Consider the following 24,066-nt stretch of genomic DNA (forward strand, 5'->3'; position numbering starts at 1 on the left):
CAGCTTTGTTCTTCATGCCCAAAAAAGAAAGTTGACCTCAGAACATGCATAAACTACCGCGCATTGAACCAGATAACTGTTAAGAACCGATACCCATTGCCTCTGATCCCTGAACTTCTAGACCAAGTGAAGGACGCTTGCATATACACTAAATTAGATCCCCGGGGGCATACCATCTGGTACGTGTAAAAGAGGGTGACAAATGGAAGACTGCTTTCCGCACTAAGTATGGGTTATTCGAATACCAGGTGATGCCTTTCGGGTTGTGCAATGCACCTGCAGCCTTCCAATACTTCATGAACGATGTCCTTCGTGAACTCATTGACGTTTGTGTTGTTGTATATATCGATGATATTCTAGTATACTCCTCTTCAGAATCTGACCATGTGAAGCACGTCCGAGCAGTCCTTGAGAAATTGCACCAGCACAAACAATATGCAAAACTGGAAAAATGTGTTTTTCATGCCACAGAAGTTGAATTCCTTGGGTTTATCCTGACCCCAAAGGGAGTCCGAATGGACTCACGAAAGGTGGACGCAATCCTTAAGTGGCCATCACCAAGTTCAGTTAAAGGAGTACAAAGTATGCTCGTCTTTGCCAATTTCTACCGCAGATTCATCCCGGATTTTTCACATGTTGTACATCCCATCACAGCACTCTTGAGAAAAAATAAACGCTTTATGTGGACTGAAGAAGCTGAAAAAGCCTTCCAAGAGCTGAAAGCGAAATTCACGTCTGCACCTGTATTAAAGCACCCGCGCCCTGACCTTCCATACATAGTGGAAACTGATGCATCCAGTCTAGCCATGGGAGCTGTCCTGTCTCAAAAGGACCCTGAAACTGGCCAGCTTCACCCAGTAGCGTTTTGGTCCAGAAAGTTCTCGGCACCTGAGTTAAACTATGCGGTTACCGATAAGGAGTTATTAGCCATTAAATCCGCCTTCAAGGCTTGGCGGCACTATCTTCTCGGTGCCAGGCATACCCTTACTGTGATCACCGATCACCGGAACTTACAGTATTTAAAGACAGCCAAGGCCCAATCGTCAGGTCAACTCCGATGGGCATTGTTCTTTGCCGAGTTCGATTTCGTGATAACCTATCGACCAGGATGGGGCGTGGCTTGGATGGCCATGTAAAGGGACGTGCTTTCGTGGAGCTCTGCTGATCCTACAATGATCCTGGAGGAGAAGTGCGTGCACAGGAACCGGCCGGCACTGGAAAATAATGCCCATGCGTGTGAAGATGATGGCTACACTTGCTGAAACTTTGATGTGAGTGGAGGGTGAGGACACTGAGTTATACTCGTCTGCGGGCCGCAGGCCCCGGATCGGCGAGTGGAACAAGATGGCGGCAGAGACAAAGAGGACAACAGGGGTCACGAGATGTAAGTCCTGTAAAGCCCCTGCATCGAACTCCAAGACCAGCGATTAGAAGCAGACCGCGGCACTCGACCGGAATGCGCTGTTGCTTCACTGAGGCGGCGCACATCTGTGGGCACACGTACCCGGAGCTGGTACAACCTACGGACTGTACATTGCTGAGACTCATCGAGCACATTGGTAACTGACGCTGGGCCCGCGGCGTAATCGGATCGAATGCCGGGGTAACCAAGGAGAATTCATTGTGGCAGCGCACCAGTTGGGTGGCCGTGGATCCTGGGGCAGACGCGAACGAGCGGGCGGTGGTGGCTGCAGTTTTCCACAGCGCAGCGGATCAACTCTGTATACACGGGAAGATGGGAGAAATCCCATAGAGTCAGACGAAACACCGGCGCAGGCCAGTGGTTGAGGCTGATGCGAGACAATTGCTGATCCCCTGCGCTTAGAGCGGCCCCTCTGGGCCTGGGCATTGTGGGCCGGATGGCCTTGTGATCGCGGAAGAGGGGGAACAAAGTGAGTGTGGCGAATAGGTGAGCGCACTCGAGCACTGGCCACGGAAGGGACACGACAGAGACCGGGCCACGACACCAAGAGGGTACGAGCACATGGGAGGAGACGGCCCACTTTGAGCGCGAGAGAAGAGACAAGTACATACAAGTACATGCTTGGCCTGCTGAGAGTGGTCCGTGACTGCGCGGACCTTTGTGAGGAGGGAGGCACGGCAGGCCCTCGCCCAGCTAACATAGCAGGATGTCCTCTAAAGTGGTTAGACCCAGGATCCGACAGTCTACGATGGAGACCTACGCCAGGTCTCCCCCAGAAGCGGAGGGGGGCAAGCGCAAGGAGACCCCCACGGCTGCGGCGGAAACACCGGGCACGATCCAGGAGGTGCTGGCAGCGATCGCAGACTTAAAGGTGGCCTGGGAGACTAAGCTGGGCCAGGCAATGAAAGAGCTGCAAGAGGGCCTGCACCTCAAGATCGGAGCGGTCCAGGAGGAGGGGAACCTGCTGAGACAGGACGTGCGAACGATTGCGGAGCGCACTGGGGCCTTGGAAAAGGAGATGGTCCCGAACACGGAGGCGTGTGCCGCACATGGAAAGGAGCTCCATGCCCTTGTGCAACGGGTGGGCAATCTGGAGGACAGAGCTGAGCAAGCAGAAGAGCGCGCCAGACGCAATAACATCCATATAGTGGGCCTGCCGGAAGGTATGGAAGGACCAAACCCCACAGAATACGTGGAATCCATGCTATTACAGGAGATAACAGGTGGGGTGCTGACCCAGGGGTTCGCGGTTGAAAGGGCGCACAGGGCCTTGACAAGAAGACCGCCCCCTGGAGCCCCCCTGCGGCCGCTGATGGCAAAGATCCTGAACTATCGGGATCGGGAGAAGATCCTCAAATTTTTCCTGAGGGGAGGAACGATTGAAAAGGGTTCCGCAAAAATCACAGCCTACCCGGACTATACGCTGCTTGTACAGCGTAGTAGGATGAACTTCGGATCGGTGAAAAGGGAGCTGCAGGAGATAAGTAGCGGACGGCTGTGGCACCTGGGGTGACATGGCCAAGACATTGGGACTTGATTATAGAGTTGTATTAAGCTTGTGGGAAGTGTATTGTAGTATCAACTGGCTGGACCCGCTGGACGCACCAATCCTAAAATAGACGACTGGGAGCTCCTGGGAGGCATCCCTTGTACCCAATAGTAATATACTTAGTTAGGTCACTGTTAGATCGGTGATGCCCCGCGGGGTCCTAGTCCTCGGCGACGGGACAGGACCAGACGCGGGTGGGCCTGAGATCCAGGGATGGAGCTGGGCATTTGTTGGGGTAGGGCAGGGTGGGGGGAGGGGCTGGGTTGTGTGCAGTGGATGGGAGTTGGGGAACAGGGAGGGGGGAAACTGTTGAGGGGGGGGGGGAAGAGAGCCGGAAAACAAACCATCAAGGTAAGCATTGAAGGGAGAGGTGGGTTGGGAACAAACCGAGTAGATGGCATCGGGTAACCTCAGAATTGTGACCTGGAATGTACGGGGCCTTAATAGCTATCTGAAACGTAACAAAGTGATGCTGTATCTAAAAAGGATGCACATTGATGTGGCCCTGCTGCAGGAGACTCATCTCACAAGGGAGAAGTTGGAGGTTGTCAGGCGAAAATGGAGGGGACATGTTGTGGTGGCTACGTATTCTGCGTACGCTAGAGGGGTTATCACTTGGGTGGCGCCGCACGTGCCACTCCAGGTGCTTAGCTCAACGGTAGACCCAGAGGGCAGAATGGTGGCGGTGACAGGACTCCTGGACAACAGGGAAGTGCATATCATAAATCTGTACGCCCCCAACCATGATACAGCGGCTTATTTTAGATCCCTTTACAGCTAAATTAGCCCCCTGGTTGGGGGTGCGGTGGTGTGGGAAGGGGACTTTAATTGCACCCTGAATCCCAAAATGGATAGGTCAGTCGACAAAGCGTGGAAGCCGGCGCCAGCGGCCAAAGCACTGGGGACATTGTTAAAAGATCTAGGCCTAGAAGACGTGTGGAGAAGGTTGCATCCAATGGATAGGCAATACTCGCACTATGCAGCACCACATGACCTGCACACGAGGCTAGATTATGTGTTAGTAGCGGCTGAGATAGCGGGAGAAATGGTGGGAGCGGAATACAACGCCCGGGTACTATCTGACCACTCGCCGTTGGTGGTAGAGTGGCGACACCAACCCCCCCCCAGAGCGCGGATCCCAACATGGAGACTTAGGAGTGAGGCATTACAAGATGAGGGGTTCCGGGAGGATTTGAGGGAAGCCATCGAGGAATATTTTGATATAAACATGGGCAGTGTGCGCTCGGTTGGAACAGTATGGGAGGCGTTCAAGGTGGTGGTGCGTGGAGTAGCCATTTCAAAATCTAAAGGGCTCCAGGGGAGCATTGAAAGGGAACTTCAGGAAACGGAAAGGGAGCTGGAGGGCCTCACGCGACATGAGGATACCGCCCGGAAGAATAGCGATAAGATAAAAGACCTGCAGTTAACCTGCAGTGGACTCTGGGATAGGCTATGTAGATTAAATTACAAGAAATACACGGCAAGGCTACACGCAGGGGGCGATAAGCCGGGCAGATTGCTGGCCTGGCTGTATAAGAGTGAGACCCCCCCGCACAGTGATCAGTGAGATAAGGGATGAGGAAGGTTGCATCTGTAATACCCAGGAGGGGGTGAACGAGGAGTTCCTGAAGTTTTACAGACACTTATATGAGGACGCAGGGGAGGATAGGAGCCAAGACATACTGGACATGTTAGAGGACATAGAGCTGCCCACCGTGGACGACCTAGAATGCGCGGAATTGGACGCCCCTATCACCTCGGAAGAGCTGGAGGTAGCGATCCAACATTTGCCCACGTGTAAGGCACCCGGGACGGACGGGTTGCCTAGCGAGTTTTACAAGACATACAAACAGGAGCTGCTTCAGCCACTGCTTGCTATGTTCAACGAGGCCTATGAGCAGGGGGAACTGCCATTGTCCCTTCGCGAGGCGATGATCATCCCACTCCTAAAACCAGGCAAGCCGGCCGTGGAGTGTGGGTCTTACAGACCCTTGTCTATGCTGAATCAGGACAGCAAACTACTTACGGCAGTGCTGGCCAATAGGCTGAAGAGGGTGATCGGTAAGCTGATATCCCGTCTGGTCTGGGTGTATGTCCCCGGCAGGAACATCACAGATAACCATAGGAGGCTACACCACATCATTGACCACACTGAGGAAGATACGGGTGAGATGGCCATCGTGTCGCTAGACGCGGTCAAAGCCTTTGACTCGGTGCGATGGCCGTGGTTGAAGGCAGCCCTGAGGTGATACGGAATGGGACCTGGGTATATCAGGAGGGTTCAGTTGTTATACAGCACCCCGGTGGAGAGAGTTAAAACAGGATCCATAATCTCAGATACTTGGCAACTCAGCAGGGGGACCAGACAGGGATGCCCCTGGTCGCCCATGCTATACATTCTGGCATTAGAGCCGCTGGCAATATGTCTGAGGCAACAATACGGGGAGGTGGGTATTAGTACAGTAAGTGGTAGACACCTGGTATCGCTGTACGCAGATGACATGCTCCTTTATCGGCGCTATCCGGAGGAGAACTTGCAGTATGTGCTAAAGGTGATGGACCGATATGCCACCCTCTCGGGCATATCGGTGAACCCTAGGAAGTCTAGTCTGTTCCCCTTGGGTAGATACAAGAATGTCCCGTTACAGAGGCTGCCTAGCCTGCCGATACCATGGCAGACAGAGACATTTAGGTATTTGGGAGTAAATATTTACCACAGGATCGAGGCGGAGCACCAACATAATACAGAGAAAGCAATAGAGGGGGTCAAGAACAGCATGGTGTTTTGGTCCAGATTGCCCCTGACCATGATGGGGAGAGCGGCCTTGCTTAAGATGGTGGTCCTGCCCAGACTCCTGCACTTCTTTGTGAATGTCCCGTTTTTGATTCCCAGGAGCCTATTTGTGAGACTTCATAGCGTGTGCAGGGGCTTCATATGGGGTAACTCCAGGAACAGAGTGGCCCTGTGGAAACTCCAGAACCCATGTGACATGGGGGGCATAGGCCTGCCAAATTTTGAGCTTTATTACCTGGCGTGGCAGCTGCTGTATGTGGCCAGGTGGCTGTCGACTGAAGACTCGGCGGAAGCCAGGCTTCTGCGGGAAGACTCGACCCCATACTTTTTTAATGAGGTGGTGTGGTTACAAAAGAACACACTGGTGGGAAGAGGGCAGCTGTTGAGGCTGGGCTGGGAGGTTTGGCGCAGAATGAGGAGAATGATGGGTGACAGAGCCGTTCTCTCAGCAGGCCCCGCTAGTGGCACTATGCAGGAACGACTCACAACTGTTCGAAGCGGTCCATAGATATTGGGAACCGGTGGGTCTGGCCACCCTTGGGGATATATGGCAGGAAGGGGAGGCATTGGAATTTCAGAGGTTGCAAGGAGAGACAGGGGTGCATAGAGGCCAGTATATAACCTACGCTAGGCTCATGAAACGGGTAAGGGAGAGATGGCTGGAGACAGTGCTAGCGGATGACCCTGATGCCTCCCTGGAAATGATGTATGATGTTTCGGAGGGCGGGCACGAGATATCTAGAATATACAAGCTTCTAAGAGCAAAGGTAGGGAAGGAGCTGCTTCAATTGAGGCAGGACTGGGAGGAGGAGGTAGGAGGACCCATGACAGATGGGCAATGGGAGAGAGCCCAAAGGTACCATAAAAAGGTATCCCGGAATGCGAGACTCCAACAACTCCAATTGTATGTCACTCACAGGGCTTATTTGACTCCCGGGAAAATTGCAAGTTTTAGAGGCTCGGCTACGCAGAAATGCCCCAGGTGTGGGGAGGTGGAAACGGGGCTGCTACACATGTTCTGGACTTGCCCGGAGGTGCACAGATTTTGGGAAGAGATTAAAACTAAATTGGCTGGTGGGGGGAGTAGAGCTGGACGTGGGATCGGCCTGGCCATGCATGCTCGGGATTTTTCCCAGGCCACGGGATTTAAAGCACATAAGCAAAATGAAGGACCTAGCCTACATCCTGGCCAAGCGCAGGATCGCAATGGGTTGGAAGGCAGCCCACAGACCCAAGGTGGAGCTATGGTGGACGGACCTCCTCAGATGGGCGGAGGCGGAATCCGTAGTTTGGTTTGAAGCGGTTACTAGGGGGGGGGGGGAAGAGGAGGAAGTAGGGCCCTTGTTGGCCTGGCGGCAATTGGTGACCTCTATGGCAAACCCTCCCCAAGACAATAGCAAACCAGAGGACTCTGATGAGTGCATAAGCACTGCAATACCTGATAATGCTCCCATAGATGACATGAGTGAGCCGGCTCTAGTTTGTGTGGTGGGAGGGGGGAGGACGGAGAATTATACTGTATGATGTGATGGTTTGATGCTGATTATACACGTCCTAAACAGTTGTAATGTGTGTTATTTGGTTTGGTTTTATTGAAAATAAAAATAAATTAACAAAAAAAAAAACCTATCGACCAGGTTGTAAGAATGGTAAAGCAGACGCTTTATCCCGAATAGTGATGGGAGAGGCAGAAGTGAACCCTGAACCAGTACCTATAATTCCCGAACAAAGGATTCTTGGCATGACTACTCTACAGACTCTAGAGGACATTCAGGTAAAGATCCAGCAACTCTTTGATTCTACAGCCTTGCAGGACTGGGTAAAGAAAGGCCCGGACTACTCTGTCACCAATGATCTGCCTTATTACCAAGGACGGCTATTTCTGCCACACAAGGAACTACAAGAGCTAGTCATTTCCCGTTATCATGATACCCTAATTGAAGGGCACCCAGGTATTGCAAAAACTGAAGCTAAAATTAAAAGACAATTCTGGTGGCCCACCTGGCGAAAGGATATTAAATCATTTGTGATGTCTTGTGGCATTTGCGCCCAAAACAAAAGTCAAAAGAAAAAAACAGCTGGACTCTTACAACCTTTAGACATTCTGCCTACACCATGGCACACCTTATCGTTAGACTATTACTGATCTACCCCCATGCAATGGATTTAACACCATTCTAGTTATTGTGGATCTTTTTTCCAAGATGGCCCACTTTATTCCTTTAAAGGGATCACCTTCTGCTTCAATCCTGGCCAAGGAGTTCCTCGAAAACATTGTTCGCATACACGGCTTTCCGTCCATATTGGTCTCTGACCAGGGCAGTCAATTCATTTCACATATTTGGAAAAAATGCTGTCAATTGGCGCAAATCGATGTGAGGTTATCGACCAGTCACCACCCCCAGACCGATAGTCAAATGGAGAGGACCAACCAGACTCTCGAACAATACCTGCGTTGTATGTTACATCAGACGGAGAGTAATTGGGAAGACATTCTTTGGATCGCCGAATATGCATACAATAATTCAGTACACTCTGGAACTGGACAAAGCCCCTTTTATACCTTATATGGGCACCATCCTCGAACCTCAGACCTTGACTCAAGCCAACACTTAGAAATGCCCGCAGTGGACCATCTGCACGCTACGATTACACAAGCCTTTAAGGAAGCAACTACACATTTAAAACAGGCGAAAGAAAAATACAAGAAAGATGCTGATCGGCATAGAAGTGATTCTCCACAATACCAAATAGGGGACCAAGTATGGTTAGCCACAAAACATATACCTCTAAAGGGAACACGGACCTTTAACCCCAGATATTTGGGACCTTACTCTATTAAGGCCATTATTAACCCGGTGGCTGTCAAGTTGGATTGACCTGCTAATATGCGAATTCATCCCGTCTTTCATGTGTCACTTTTGAAGCCAGTACAACCAGGGACAAGACTAACCAAGCCACCAGACCCCATCCTTGTAGACGGAGAACCCGAATTTGAAGTTAAGAACATCCTGGACTCCAAGCTGATGAAGTCAAAACTTTTTTATTTAATCGACTGGAAAGGTTACGGACCACAGGAAAGGTCATGGAAACCTAGTGACCATGTTCATGCACCCCGATTGGTGAAAAAATTCCACCGAAATTTCCCAGACAAACCGAAACCACAGGGAAGAACGACTTTACGAGGGGCCTTGGGGGGGGGGGGGGGGAGTGCTGTCATGATGCCTACGCCCGGGGACCCACACCAAGTCCAGCAACCCCAGAAGCAGGCATCAAGTTACCCCAAGCAAGCCCAACAACCCCCGCTAGGGGCTATTTGGGTGCAGTCCTGGCGCCTATGGCGCCAGGCTCATATGGAGAGTCAATCCTGGCGCCATAGGCGCCAGGCTCATGGATTAAAACTCACCTGATGCAGACCATGCTGCAAACTTACCTGATGCAGACCATGCTGCAAGAGCTCCAAGCCAAACGAGGCTTGGAAGGGACTATTTTACCTAGGGACTATTTTTTTACCCGGGTGGGGCTGGGGAGGAATACTTACCTGGGACTACTTTGGAGGCTATTTAAACCACGCCCGAAGAGCAGCACACGCTTCGCGTTATTCTGCATCCAGCAGCGTAACGCTCACCGTGCCTGCAAGTCTGCATCCAGTCTTCTGCCACGCCCGCCTCGAGTTTGGAGCTCCTAGAAAAAGGGAGAAAGAAGGAGAAAAGGTTAGAACAAGAGCAATACCTTTGATCCTTACCTGAATTCCCGATCCATCGCGCCTTCAAGCTGGAAGAAAGAAGTTATTTTATGCGTGTCGCCTCGCCTGCTGCAGCGCCGCGCTGAACTAACCGGCCTTCGCAGCATCTTCACATTTCACTGCATCCTCCTGCATGTTCCCGCCGCACTCCGGCACCTAAGGAGAAGACAAGAACAGCAAGGTGAGCCAAGGGAATACACAGAGGAATACCCCCCATAGACTTACCTGATTTTACCACCGGGGGTGCTATTCTATTTCACGGGTCGGCACAGCTTCCACTGCATCCTGAACCCCAGCCCCTAAGGTGAAACAAAAGGACAGCAAGGTGAAACAAGGGACTAACAAGGGGAACCCTCCTCACCACAAAAGACTTACCTGATTTTACTGCCAGAGGTATTATTCCCCGAGACTTCATACTTTCTCACAGCGCCTGAATAAGGGAGAAAGCAACGGGTTACATATGGACATTATTTTATTGAACTGTGTTGGATAATAAAAATCCTTACCAGAACATTACCGGTTGCCAAAAGGGAACTCTTCAGTAGGGTCAAGCTGCAACCTGCAAGGAATCGGACAAGAGTGAAAGTCAGGCATTTGAACTCTTACGAACTAAATACTTATGGCGTCTTGCCGGGAATATCGGAGTCAATATTGTCCTGGAACTCACCAATTCCTTCAAGCCAGTGAAGCAACTGGTTATCTACGCGCCCCTGCACTCAATGCAGGATGGAGAGCTCATCTTTTCAAATCATCAGGTGAGACTATAAGAGGGGACATCCAAGCTGATCAGTGGGGAGAACAGCGGGGTGGGGGATTTACGCTCAACTCCACGGGTGGTTAATTCCCTTTCTCCATTTGCAGAAGAATATTCCTACAGGCAAAGCAAATGAAGCTAGGTGGGCCAGTCCAGTCCGTAATCTCGGCCCTACGCGTCACATTGGTGGAGACCGCAGCAGTCCAGTCCAGATCGACGCCTCTGTGGGAGCCAGGTGAGCGTAACAATGGGGATGGGGGGACGTGTGAAGGGAGAGATCAGCAGATCGATCGGGAAGGGGTGTAGGAAGAGAGGAGAGAGGAGAGATAAGGGGGAGCAAGGTCATGAAGCGATTTAAAGAAGAGAGAGGAATTGAAATGTAAGTTGGGTGTGAAAGGGAAGCCAACCAAGGTAAGAAAGCGAGGAGGAAATGGAGTCGTTAGGAGCAAGGAGACATAGGGTACGGATGGTAGAAAGATTTGAGAGGGGTTTTTCCCACACTGGATAGTGAAACCGGCACTAGCTCAAATACAGTTCGTAGCAGGGGGAGGAAAAAATCACTCAGAATCCTGTGTCTGGTTTCAATCTGTAATAACAGAAATGCTGTCAGATCAATACATCTAGAGGGATAGCGCTGTCTTACCTGACAGATTGTCTTCTCCTGTCTGGTTTCCTTGCGCAAGGGTACAGTGGGATACGGAAGTCAAGTCACCCGATTCTGTTGCATGTCACATGACTAAGTGGCCTTTTTAGGATGTGACATAAACCCATCAAAAAGTGTATAAAAACATCCATCCTGGAGCCATTTTAAGGATGGAAATAAAGGAATCCTATTCCAATGCAAGACATATGCCATATGTCACAATGCTGTATATTCCTGCTTACTCAAATTCTTAGATCTGGACTCAATTTCATGGTCCAGAGCTATTGGGAGAGCCCTCAGTATGATTTTCTCAAAAACAAGGATTTCAGTGGGTCGGGGGTGTTCTTGATCTGACGGTTTAAAAGATGCTAATGGTATAAATGCAGTGTAGGCCAGATCCTGATTCCTCCCTGTTGGCAAAAAAGTCTTCTTAGCTCAAACTCCACCTACTCTATACTCACTACTTCAGCAGGAACAAAACTAAGTCCTCTAGAGAGTACACTAGTTTGTGCTTCAGTCAAAGTAATAGACGATAAATTGAAAATGGGAACATTCATCGGGGACAGGTCTTCTGACTGGTGCCGAAAGTTCCCTGATCTCCCTGGGACTATTGATTCCTCTGGTCTCTCAACAGGGGTTACTTGTTCATTGCTGATATTCACTTGTGTATCCCAAATAGGTGGCATACTGTTTATGTTGTTGAACATGATGTGCCAGTGCTTGGATTGATTGTCATAAAAAATACAGATTTCTATTAAATATGTTCTTGGAGTGTTGGGCTTAGAAACCATTATTAATGATGTTTTCTTAAATTTGTAGGACCCCTTTCTTCCATGGGGTGCTATATCATCAAAATGCAGACTGGTGCCTCGGGACTACCTCAGTATTCATGCCAGAAAACGTGCATCCACAAAATAATGTCAGTTCCATGACATTATCAGAAACCAAGATGCCTTCCTGGTACTGGGCCTCTGCCACCCACTGCTTCTCCTCCAGGAGGCTCTCGAACAGGGAGAGTGCCTTATCCCACAGGTCACTCTTGTAGAACACTAGAATGGCAGCAATATTGAAACCCTCAAGGACACAAACTGGATAACCTTCCTTTCAGTAGCGTCCAACTTACAAGATCCCTTGTCTGAAAGGAAGGTGGATTAAGCTTCCGGGTTTGCCGACCTCCGCCTTAACGCATTAGCCTAAATGGAATCTGCTCTACAACTATCAAAAAGTTGAGTGCTAGGTTCCTTTACCATTGATACTGAGCTAATTTTCTTTTAAAACATGTTTGTCTGTTTCCTACTGCAGAGTATTTTAATGAGGGCAACCTATTCTCAGAACCTGTGGTATATTACTCCAATGACTATAAACTTAAGCTGCAAAATATAGGTAATGTGTACTCCAGTTGTTAGGGTGCTTGTATATTTATTCTATAGCGTAAACACTCTTCAACATGCTCACATGAATATCATATTCAAAATAGACAATTAAAGCAGATTAATTCCTGAACTAAATATATTTATTCAAGACTCAATTTGGTTCCCATTCTGTTACCATACTAGCCAACACATGTTTCGAACCACCCAATGCTTTTCAAGGCTGACAAAATAACAATAATCAATATTCAAACAAATATAAAAACACGACTGAGCTCTTTTCTTCTTTTTCTTTTTGCAAAATAGAAATATTAATAGTGCTTTGATTAAAACTAATTAGTAACACCAAAAGCAATGTCTATTCCTTAGAGTAAGCACGTAGAAGCGAAAACAGAATCTGCCCACGGCATGTTCTTGAAACACAATGGTGCCGAATCTGGAGCTTTGTATTCCGTACCTGGCCAACTGGCAACCAGGGGCGTTGATCTGCAAGCTCTGAAGACTTACTGCCAAACCTTAGTTTATAGGCATTATTGCGACCAAAAGTGGCAAGTCAACTTCTCAGTGGGTCTTCCTCCTGTGGGCCGTGGATGTCAGGTTGGAGATGGCAGCCACACGCTACATTAGGTCCTGATAAGCCACATTATTGTCTAGTGGGGATGTAGCTGACAGGGCATAGGCATCTCCTTGGGTGTGGAAAAATCCTCACAGGACACCACCTCATTCTCATCTTGGAACTCCTGCTCAGAGTATACAATTGTCTAAGCTTGAGCCAACAGGAGCTACCCGTCTTGAGCAAAACTGATGCATCACCTCAAAAACATGTCCTTCAAACAGGTGGGCATATCTTTGTCAATGCTCACCAGAAATCTGCTAGTCATCTCTGATCTACCCCGTCTCCCAAGAAAATATCTCTGCAGTGATAGGGACGAGGACCGACAAGGATACTTTCTTGACATCGACCGATAAAACCTTGACTGGTGGGATTCTCTGGACCATACAATGATCAACTATGGGACACTGTCGATGACAGGCACAGACAACAATAACCCGCCAAAGACAGCATTCGGTGCCTCCCCAGTGACACCACCAAGTCCATTAATGGTGAGGGCTGATGACAGACCCTTCATGGTGGAGACCTCAACCACAGAAAACACCAATTATGGTCAAAGAACAGATTCTGGCAGATCCCTTCAATCCTCCATCAGTGATGGCAGGAACAGCAGCTGCTTCTTTTTCGTCATGGTTAGGTAAGCCGCGTTAAAGAAATTCAGAACAAGGTTAATGTTTACAAAATAAAGAATTTGGGGTCCCCTAGCCGGAGAGACTTTAATATATAAAAGATCCAACACTGGAGTTCACAAATCTTTCAAGAAAACCTATTTTTTCTATTTCCAGTGTCTTCATCCAGGATGATTGCCGGTGTCATTGCACCAAGTTATCATCCCTAAAGCACAAGAACATATGCAATGTCAGAAGGCAAATCAAAGGGAAGCTTTGTGTCAATTTATGAAGGCAAAACAAGTTTATAAAAGCATCATAGTCCAGTCATCGACTTTTCCCAATCCAGTCCCTACTGGCAGCAGCCCTTACTGCCCGCGCCTGTTCACCTTGACTCGAACCATACAGCATCAATCAAGGGATTTCACCACTAAATCTCAATACAAGATTGTTCTTTTGGTTGCGACTGCTTTGTAGGTGATGCAGTCATTCTTTAACATGATCCCTGTTTGAAGAGGTAGCCAGTGCAGCTCCTTGATTTGGTACTATAGCCCTGACATTGGGAGGAAGCATGCCAGGTGCTACATTACCAAAACTAGAAACCAGGAAATGAAAAGTGCTGGGCCTATAAGCCGCAGGCAGGGTACCACAGAAAGAGGTGTGCTGGGCAGTATATCCTCGAGGCTGGGAACCAAGAACATAAGATTGCAGGGCACTATGTCCCCAATATGTGGGACCAAGACAAACAAACAAAATAAAAAGAGTGCTGGGAGCTATATACATGAGACTGGGAGCCAAGGAAAGAAATATCCTGGGTGCTATATCCCTGGGATTGTGATCCAAGGCATGGAGCGTGCTGAGTACTGTATGGCAAGACTGAGTAAGGCAAGAAGCAAGTTGGGCACTATAACCCTAAGACGCGGTCGAAAGGCAGGATGCATTCTGGGTGCTATATCCTAATGACTGGGAAGGGAAGGAAGGCAGGGGAGGAGGGGCTATAACTAAAAGTTAGCTGATTATTAGGCACTTGGGGCAGAGGGGGTGGTAATCTCTGCGGCCCTGTTACTTTAACTACAAACCTTGTGATTACAACATTGACAGAATTGAAATCCACATTGAGTTATGACATCCCAAGTTGCCACAGTTAATAATTTAAACAGTGACAGCAATGAAGACCTTATTGAGCTATTGTGAACAGTTGAAAACTCTATACATAAATATATATAAATCATGTACTTTGCAGTCACTTGTGTTTTGATGAACTGCCGTAGCACTGAAAGACATGCATCAACCCATATCTTTGAGCTAGATATGAGGGACCTGTCACAAGGTGTACATTCACAGGTTGATAAAGAATGAGGAAAGGCGATAGGTTAAACATTCCCAAGTGTGAAACCACCAGTGACTGGTGTTCTGAGAGGTTGCAGGACCAACACAAATCATTGGGGGTAATTTTATAAAAAATCACATGCAGGGGACTGCCATTTGTTGCTGGATCCCCTGTATGCAATTTTAAAGTTGCATGCGGCAGAGTGGACAAGGAAAGAGGAAAAGCTCACTTTTACTCTTCCATTTACCACTCTGGCTCAATCGAAACGTAAATGCCACTTGCAAATACATTTTGCAGGCAGCCTTTACAAATGGATTTCTATGGAATCTGCCTGGTCCACTACTGGTTCAAAACAGAGGCACATTCCCTAGGAATCCATTCGTTTTATCCCTGCATGAAAATCTCACACAGGAGTACAAGCAGACGCAATGACGAGAAGGAGGAGATTGTGTAGCTCGATTTTAGGACTCTATTTAACGTGTGACCCCATTTAAAATGAGGCTGATGGAGTGTAAAATGTAGGTAGAATTCAGAATTATACTGGATAAATTGGGGAAAACATTAACGGTGTGAACAATGAGTTATAAATGCCAACTGATGTTACAGGTAGTAAAAGTTAGGTTCCTCGTAAAAGCAGCAAAAGTTGAAATAATGGAAATGGGATGAGCTATGTTTGGAAAGCACAAAGAGCAGAAGCAAACATGGACTAGGAGAGCAGGAGAGCAGTATTCTGGAGCAAAGGAGATGTTCAGAAAGGAGTAAATTAATAGGCCTTTTGAAATATTGGCTATGCCCTCCAGAGCATTATGTGGAGGCAAAGTACTACTCCTTAAAATTGAAAGATATTACACTGACACACTGCATCATGACATTGTGCATTCACATTTAGCTAATTGTCTAACACCTACAATACTTTTCCTGACTTGTTCACTTCCATGCCCATCACTATGCATGTACCTGACCGCAGACTGCCGGCGGAGGTAGAAGGAGAGATCCATCGGATTCCAAACGTAGCTTGCCTTCTTTCAGCATGGCGCCAAGGATGTCCGGCGGGTAGAAAGTCAGACCCCTGCCCATGTTCTTCCGGTACTGTGAGAGGTGTTTTGAGAGAAGGACTGCTGGATTTCCCTCCTCTGAATGGCATGTACCAATCAAATCCAGGTACAAGGGCTCCTGGGAGGGGAAAAGAAGGCACAGCTTGAATCAGCAGGTTTCTATGCCTACCATTATCCTATCAGCCAAATGTAGCATTGTTTATGCAAGAGAAGTGTTTATATAGTGGGCAGGAATCTCTAGGGTGTAGTCTTCAAAACCGGTGCAATCCAGTTTTACGGGCACATGAGCAGATACTTTGAGTCTGTGTCTCATAATGTTTCAAGGGCAGAATAACACTTTCTGCACCTGTGCATCACAAGCGCCCAGAAAAGCAACATTCACAGCTTGGACCAGAGCATCAACAGTCTGCAGATGCCTACAACCCACATGTATTTCATATGTGCTCAGGTACGTAGATCACATCTTTGTACATGCATATCATAATTCCCCAAAAGCCGGGACCCCACGCCCTATGTGCATGTCCATCATATAACCATAGAGGCCTAGACCACAACTTTCTGGACCAGTGTATCAGATGTCCCCAGAGCCCTAGACCGCGCACATTGTGAACATGTGCGTAATATATCACCACACTCCTAGACTCTGCACCTTAAGCAGATCTGCATCATACACACCAGAGACCAGGACCTCACTCCTACCTTATGCACAAGCGAATCGCAAATTCTTGGGCAACTTATCATATGTATGAGTGCCTTGCATGTCCTCAGGAACATAGACACTCCTCCCCTGTTGCTGTGCACCATCAATGAAGGGTCTGGGATCATAATACATGGTTTACCTGTGCCTCTAAGGGCCAGCAGGTAATTGTGCATTATACATTCCTCGAAGAGGACCCACTCCTACTCAAGGCAGTTCTCAATATCTGTGTTCTTTAAGTTTTTCCACCATCATTAAAACCTCAGGTCAGTGCTGCTTTGGTGACTGTCCATTGCTACTTCGTGCCACGTGCTGAATTATGCCCCCTCCTTAGTCCCGTTACGTTATGATAAGCTTTAGAAATCTAAAGCGCACTCTCACCAAAGGTATCTTGGTGTTGGGAGAACAAGCAGGAACCAACCAACAAAACCAACAGCCTAACACAGAAAAAAAGAGAACAAATGTTCTCAGGGCACACCTGAACTCTAAATGATTTTCAATGGATCTTAGATGAAACAGAATTGAATTCCATAGTTCTGCAGCTACAACAGAAAGGGCTCGGCCACCAGTTCTCATTAATCTAAAACGAGGAACCTGGACCAGACACTTAAACACCTAGCAGACACATGGTTTGCAAATGCTCAGTACCTTGCCCATAAAGAGCTTGATGCATAATGTAGAGCGATTTAAACACATCCCATTTCTCAATTTCTCGCCAGTGAAGTTGACAAAGAACTAGTGAAATATGGGACCTAAAGGGAGTGCCAGTAGCAACCCTGGCTGTCAGATTTTCCAAAAGCTGTAAACGGGGCATCAAGTATTTGGGCTCCGCAAGGTATAGTGAATTACAGTAGTCAATTGTACTCTATATCAGTGTTGCAACCACCGGAGCGTCTAGTTAATCTGGGAGGAAAGGCAACATTTTCCTCAAAATATGAAGGTGAAATTAACCAGATTGACAAACAGTGCTGATCTGATCATCCATTGAAGGAGAGGAAACAATCTTCACTCCAAGATCTTTAACCACAGAGATAGGAACATGAAGAGTACCCAGTGAGGGGGGCCACAAAGCAGAAGAGAGAGGCAGAGGAAAAAAAGGAGCCGACCACCAGGATTTCTATCTTGTCCCTATTTAGCTTCATCCAATTGTCACCCATCTATTACTAAACAGCCTCCAGACAGCCCCTAAACTGAGACGGATATCTAGGATCCTTCAGCTTAAGCTGGACAATAATCTGAGTGTCATCAGCATAGGAATGGAAACGAAAACTTTGGGAGTAGTTGACATTGCACAGAGGCTGAATATAGATATTAAACAGAGTCAGGGACAAGGCAGACCCTTGAGGAACGCCACAAGTGAGGACTTCACAACAAGAAAAGAAAGGGGCAAGAGAACGAATTTGAGTTATTTGAGCCCTGTACATTGTACCCCTCTTATGCTTTGGCAGTTGCAAGAATCTGCTATTGAAATTGTGCTTACATTGGGATTTCAGACAAATGACTGAATACATCACACATCATTTGAGAACAGCAGAGTTTACATACTCTGGCCCTTCTCGCACTGTTACCATCTCTCTGCCGGGAGATCGAAATTGTGCTTGCCTACTATACTTCAACAAATAAAAACCAGAGAGAAGCAGCCAGACTTTCTGAACGGGGCTTGTCCTTGAGGTATCTTGTTTCTCGCCCTGTCTTGGGTTGTTGATTCTCTCTCCCCAGCTGGGAGTGTCTTATTTCTCACCCTGACTCTGGTAACTGTTTTTCTCACCCCTGCCTGGGGTATATACCTTTTCGTGCCGGCTGGGGTCTGGCCGGTACCCTGGAACCACTGCATACCTTGCTCCTGGAAGTGGCATTCCTCAGGGGAGGCTGTCTCTTTGGCTGTTATGGAACTGCGTCTCGGGTTCCTTTGTAGGCTTCAGCGTCAATTTGTCAGAGCTGCTTCGTCCTGTCAGTGCTCAATGAGTCCTCTGTGTTGTCTGCTTCCAGTGCCAGTTAACCACTTCTGACGCAGATGTGCCTCTTCGGTTGCGGTCATGGCTTGCTAGCTCAGCACTGTGTAGGTCGGAACAGCATTCTGCAGGCTCCTGCGATTCTCCACTCTAATTGCTGTCACGTGTGGCTGCTTTCAGCTCACTTACTAGTCTAGCTGAAGTGACTGCCAGACTGCCACCAGGAAAGCTGTTTTCAGAATGAGCGGTCTGACAGGATATGAATGGGCTCAAATGGAGCCACCATCAAGAACATGAGAGCCAAGTTTAGGTGCCAATCTGGGACCACAAACGGGGTAGCCAGTAGCAGCTCAAGTACTTCTTCCGAGAGGTCCCAGTCGCAAGAGCCATGCATTTAGGTTGAGGGATTCTGGGTTCGGCTAGAGTATCCCACCTTCCTAATGGGATACGAGGTCCGGCCGTCGAGGCTACAGGAGAGGTGGGCAGATAGCCCAGTCCAGGAGTTTTAAGTACCATGTTCTCCTCGCCCAAGCCGAGGTGATCAAGATCATGGTGGCTTGAAATCTCCTCAACCTCCTGAGAACCCACGGGATGATAGGTATCGGAGGGAATGCATAGTGGAGGTTGAAGACCCAAACAACCATGAATGTGTCCCCTAGAGCACTTTTGCCGGGATTCCTTTGAGCAAAACTGTCTGCACTTCCTGTTGAACCTTGTGGCAAACAGATCTAATGTCGGGGCAGCCCACTGAGCCAAGATCTCCTCAAGAACTTCCTGGCACACCTCCCACTCATGTGAGACCAGAGCGTCCGCCACTCCGTTCTCCAATCCTGCCAGATGGACAGCTGAAGCAGAGATCTGGTTCTCCAGCAAACAGACCCATAGCTGCAGCACCTCCTTTCATAGGGACAGAGACCAAAAAGCCCCCTGTTTGTTGAGGTAGTTCATGGCCATTGTGTTGTCCATCCTCCAGGACAAGGGCATATTTCACCCTGAGAAAGGGCACAAAGGCTGTTAGGGCTTACCTGATTGCCTGCAACTCAATCCTGTTGCTATGCCACCAGCATTCCATTGGTGACCAAAGGACGCCTACCTGCAGATCCATGCAGCGAGCACCCTAACTCTTTAAAGACGCATTTGTGACCGCCTGGTCCTGCGGCCACAGAGGCCAAAAGGGTTCTCCCGTCATTATGTTTTCTCTGCTGGCCCACCAAGATAGGTCGCGGGCCACTGACCTCGACACTTTGGGACCATCCTTCATAGCATCGAAGCACTGAGACCACTGATCCCTCAATAACCATTGCAGAGAGGGCATGCACAGTCTGACTTCTGACACCAGTAAAATACAGGAAGCAAGGAGACCTAAAAAGGTAGAGGAAGGAAGCCGCTGGTAGGGCAGGCTGATTCTGGAAAAGCTACACCGTTCGCCCGATACTGGCGATTATTTCTTCGGGGGTGGGGGGGCCTTCCCCACCCGTGTGTCCAGGACTGCTAAGATGAACTGGAGCTTCTGCGTTGGTGTGACGTGGGGCTTCTGGAAGTTTAGGGAGAAGCCCATCCCATGAAGCAGTGAGCAGGTTTCCTCGAGCTAAGTTGATACCTGCTGCAGAGACTACCCTCAGATTAGTCAGTCGTCCAGGTATGGGAATACGTGAACACCAGATCTCCGGAGGTGCACCACCACCACTACCACGAGCTTGGTGAATACCCTGTGAATACCCTGGTTGCGGAGGTAAGGCCAAAGGGGAGCACCTTGATTTGGCAATGCGCGTCCCCAATGACGAAACCTGTGCTTCCGATGGATCGGCACATTGAAATAAGCACCCTGAAGATCCAGCAACGCCAACCAGTCCTGAAACTGTAGAGCCTGGAGAATTTCTTTCAACGTCACCATCTTGAATTTCTTTCCTCTGGAACTTGTTCAGGGCCCGAGTTCCAAATGGGACCCTTGGGCACTAGGAAATAACAGGAATATCAGTTCAATCCTCTCTGTTCTAGTGGCACCTCTTCCACAGCCCCTTTCGATAACAGGGCTCGCAGTTCTTCCTTGAGCTCCTGTTCCGGTTGTCGGGGAGGAAGAGTGGGTTGTGGTCTGTCCGGTAGTCTTCTTAAGAAAGGTAGACAGTAACCCCATTCGAGGCGCTGCAATGCCTAAGCATGGGAGATTACACCCTTTCACTGAGGCAAGTGCAAGGAAATTCTCCCCCCAACCAGGGAAACATGCTGGGAGAACTCAAAGCGGCTTAGCAGGCACCAACGCCCCTGCTGCAGCTGCTGGCCCCTAGAAGCCCCTCCACCCTATCCGGGATGCGAGAAATGCCTCTCGCCTTGCCTGGTTTGGGCGAGCTGTGCTCTTTCCAAATGCAATGTACCGTTTTATGCCTCTTCCTCTTGGGGAGAGGCCGAAAGATGGCTTCTGCGGTTGCTGCACAGTGAGACCCAGAGATGTGGCTGCCATTTCATGGTCCTTGAATTTCTCCAAGAACTCTCTAGCCAGTTTAAGGTACGTCTTTTGTTATGGGTGGGATTGTGAATAGGTTGTGTGAACTCCTAAAACAGACAGGGAGTTGGCTAGGGAGGTAGCTGGCAGGTCAGTGTGATCATTCAGTCCTAGGTTCAGAACACCCATGAGAAGCAATTGCGAGGAGGGTTTGATGGTATCCTGGTAATGAATTTTCTTCAAATGTGAGTAAAGGTCCCAGTGGGCGGTACACAAGATGAACCGTAATTGTGTTGGTGGGAGAGATAGCCAATTTTACAGATAGGATGTCACAATTTTCATTGAGAGAGGTGTTCAGTTGTCTAATGTGTAAGTGGTCTTTGGCTAGGAGTGCAAAGCCTCTGCCTCTGGAGTTCAGTCTATCGCTCCTGAGGAAGTGATAACACTGGACCTGACACAACATGTATCTGTATCTCTTATTGCCAAGGCGTCCAAGTTGTTCGACGAGAGGTTGTGGATGTCTAGGGCATGGGCAGGCAGTGAGCGCCCATTGATTAATGATAAGTTAAGTGAACGACTGGGTGGTTGTCGAGAGGAGTCCAGTTTCGTATTGCATGTGACTTGGTTCACAGGAACTTGGCAAGGTGGGGCTTTGGTGATAAGGGTAAAGGCATGGTTAGGGCCATGCTGATTGCCATCGGGGAGTAGACCTGAGATAGTGAGCCTATTGGTCATGTTGGAGGCATTGTGTATGCATGGTGGCACAGTGTTGGACAGATGGTCTTCGGCTACATGCAAGCAGGCTTCAGCTCTGGGCGCACTTGCAACATCATTTATCAGACCTACATCACTTATGGGCATGTACACTGTAGTCTTGGACTAGTTGGTTGCTGTTTGGAACATACATACATTATTTGCAATACATACATTGTCCGACAGATCGGCAACACTTGTAGGCAAACAGGCCGTGGGTTTGGGCAAACAGGTTACAGTTTGGTGCCTACAGACATCAGATTTGGGCATGCAGGCAGCATTATTCTGCGGGTTGGCAGTGGCGAGGGGCAGACAAGCTACAATTTTGGGCCAGCAGGTTAGGCTTGTAGGCAAGCAGCTGGCCTTTTTGTGCGGATACACCTCGATTTTGGGCATGCATACAGCAGTTTTGGGCAGACAGGTTTCAGTTTTGAACCAACCAGCATCACTTTTTGGCATACAGGCTACCTTCAAGCCTGGATGGCTCAACATGAACTCTGCCTCAACGGCGATAAGACGGAGCTCTTACTACTAGGATCTACCTATCGTCTTAACAAACTCAACCAAGCCTATAAGTCCTTCACGCTTGACGGCAACACCATCAAGGTCTCCAAAGACACCAAAACATTAGGCGTTTATCTGGACTCCACCCTCTCCCTGAACAGACAAGCAAATGCTGTTAGGTCGGCCTCCGCCTACACATGTAAACATATCACCGCCTGCAGACCACTTCTGAACACTCACAACTGCACTACATTGGCCAGAACCCTCATGTCCAAAATAGACTACTGTAGTGCCCTCTACCTAGGGACTAGTCAGTCCAACCTTAATAAACTCCAAACTATCCAAAATAATGCCATAAGGGAAGGGCAGCTCTCAATATCCCTAGACGATCCCATATCTCTACAGTTAGATCTGACCTACGCTGGCTCCCGGTAAAAAAAGAATTGCGCTGAAAACGCTAGCTTTGACATACAAATGCTTGAACAACTATGCCCCACCTCACCTCACATCGCGTCTTGCACTTCACTCCTCTTCCCGTCCCACCAGATCTGCCCAAATTCATAGCCTTACCTTGCCGAGATTCAAACTCCAAAAAGCGGGTGGCGTGAGCTTCCCTGTCCTAGCTTCCAAACTGTGGAACACTCTGCCAACGCACATAAGAACTGAACCTTCGTTCCTAATGTTCATGAACAGTGTTAAAGCTTGGCTGTTCACCCAGAAAGCATAAGGTCCCCTCGCTAGCCGGACCTCTACCTGTATCATATCTTATCTGTGTAAATATGCCTTACTGGATCGCTCATAACTTGTATTCTGTATTCATGTACTACCAGTAAATCTGGCCCTGCGTATATACTTTGTGTAACCTGTATTTAAGAGTATGCGCCCGGTTGCCCATGGGCCTGGTGCGCTTTACAAATAAACAAACTCCAAACTTTCATTGCAGAAATACTTCAGTATTGTTATTTCGATGGGCAGGCAACAGTTTTGAGGAGACATGGAGTAAAATGTAGTGACTTTCTAAGAATGCACAGAGTGCAACACAGCTTTCCCAAATTTAGTCTCTTGGCTAACGGAGGCATCTAAACTGTAGAATTTGGTTAAAGGATGTGTGGAGGACCATGTGGCAGCCGCACAGATGTCTTTAATTGGAACTCCTCTTTGAAGAGGCTGCGATACCCCTGGTTGGATGAGCGATGAGGTGTTGAGGAGGATCTTTTTCTGCCAATTTATAGCACTCTATGATAGTTAGTATTATCCATCTTGAGATGGTCTGTTTCATGATAGTTAAACCTAGTTTATGTCCTGCATACCCCACAAACAACTGATCTGCTTGCTTAATCCTTGCAAGTCTGTTAATGTAAAAACTCATGGCATGCCTTGGATCCAGCCTGTGCAATCTCTCTTCCTCTTTCCCTGGGTGAGCAGGAGGATAAAATGAAGGTAAGGTTATCTTTTTTGTGACATGAAATTCTGAGACAACCTTTGGGAGGAAGTTCGGCTTCAGTTGAAGAACTACTTTATCTTTGTGAAAGATGGTATGTGGAGGTTTGCAAGATAAAGCTTGTAGTTCGCTCACTCTTCTGGCAGAAGTTAAAGTCACTAGGAAGACTGTTTTTAGAGTGCAAAATCTTAATGGACAGGAATGAAGAGGTTCAAATGAGTGCCCATTAGAGATTTTAAGACTAGATTTAAATCCCACAGGGAAAAGAGTTGGGGGAAAGACGTTAGTCAACCCTTTCAGAAACTGAATGGCTAGAGGCAACATGAAATATGAGGGTTCTTCAGCTGTGTGTTTAAAGATTGATAACGCAGCGAGGTAACCCTTGATTGTGCCAA

The 24,066-nt window shown here is 48.3% G+C and overlaps 1 protein-coding gene across 2 annotated transcripts in view; it reads right to left on the reverse strand.

Annotated features, from left to right (window-relative positions):
- CFAP65 (cilia and flagella associated protein 65) overlaps positions 1-24,066 on the reverse strand; it is an 825,303-nt gene that overhangs the window by 605,279 nt on the left and 195,958 nt on the right. For both annotated transcript variants that reach the window (XM_069616861.1, XM_069616860.1), the window contains exon 10: positions 15,787-16,002. In XM_069616861.1, the coding sequence (XP_069472962.1) occupies positions 15,787-16,002 (216 nt within the window). The remainder of the gene's footprint in view (positions 1-15,786; positions 16,003-24,066) is intronic.

This window comes from Ambystoma mexicanum, chromosome 9 (genome assembly GCF_040938575.1).
Source record: "Ambystoma mexicanum isolate Mex_15411 chromosome 9, UKY_AmexF1_1, whole genome shotgun sequence".
Classification (NCBI taxonomy): domain Eukaryota; kingdom Metazoa; phylum Chordata; class Amphibia; order Caudata; family Ambystomatidae; genus Ambystoma; species Ambystoma mexicanum.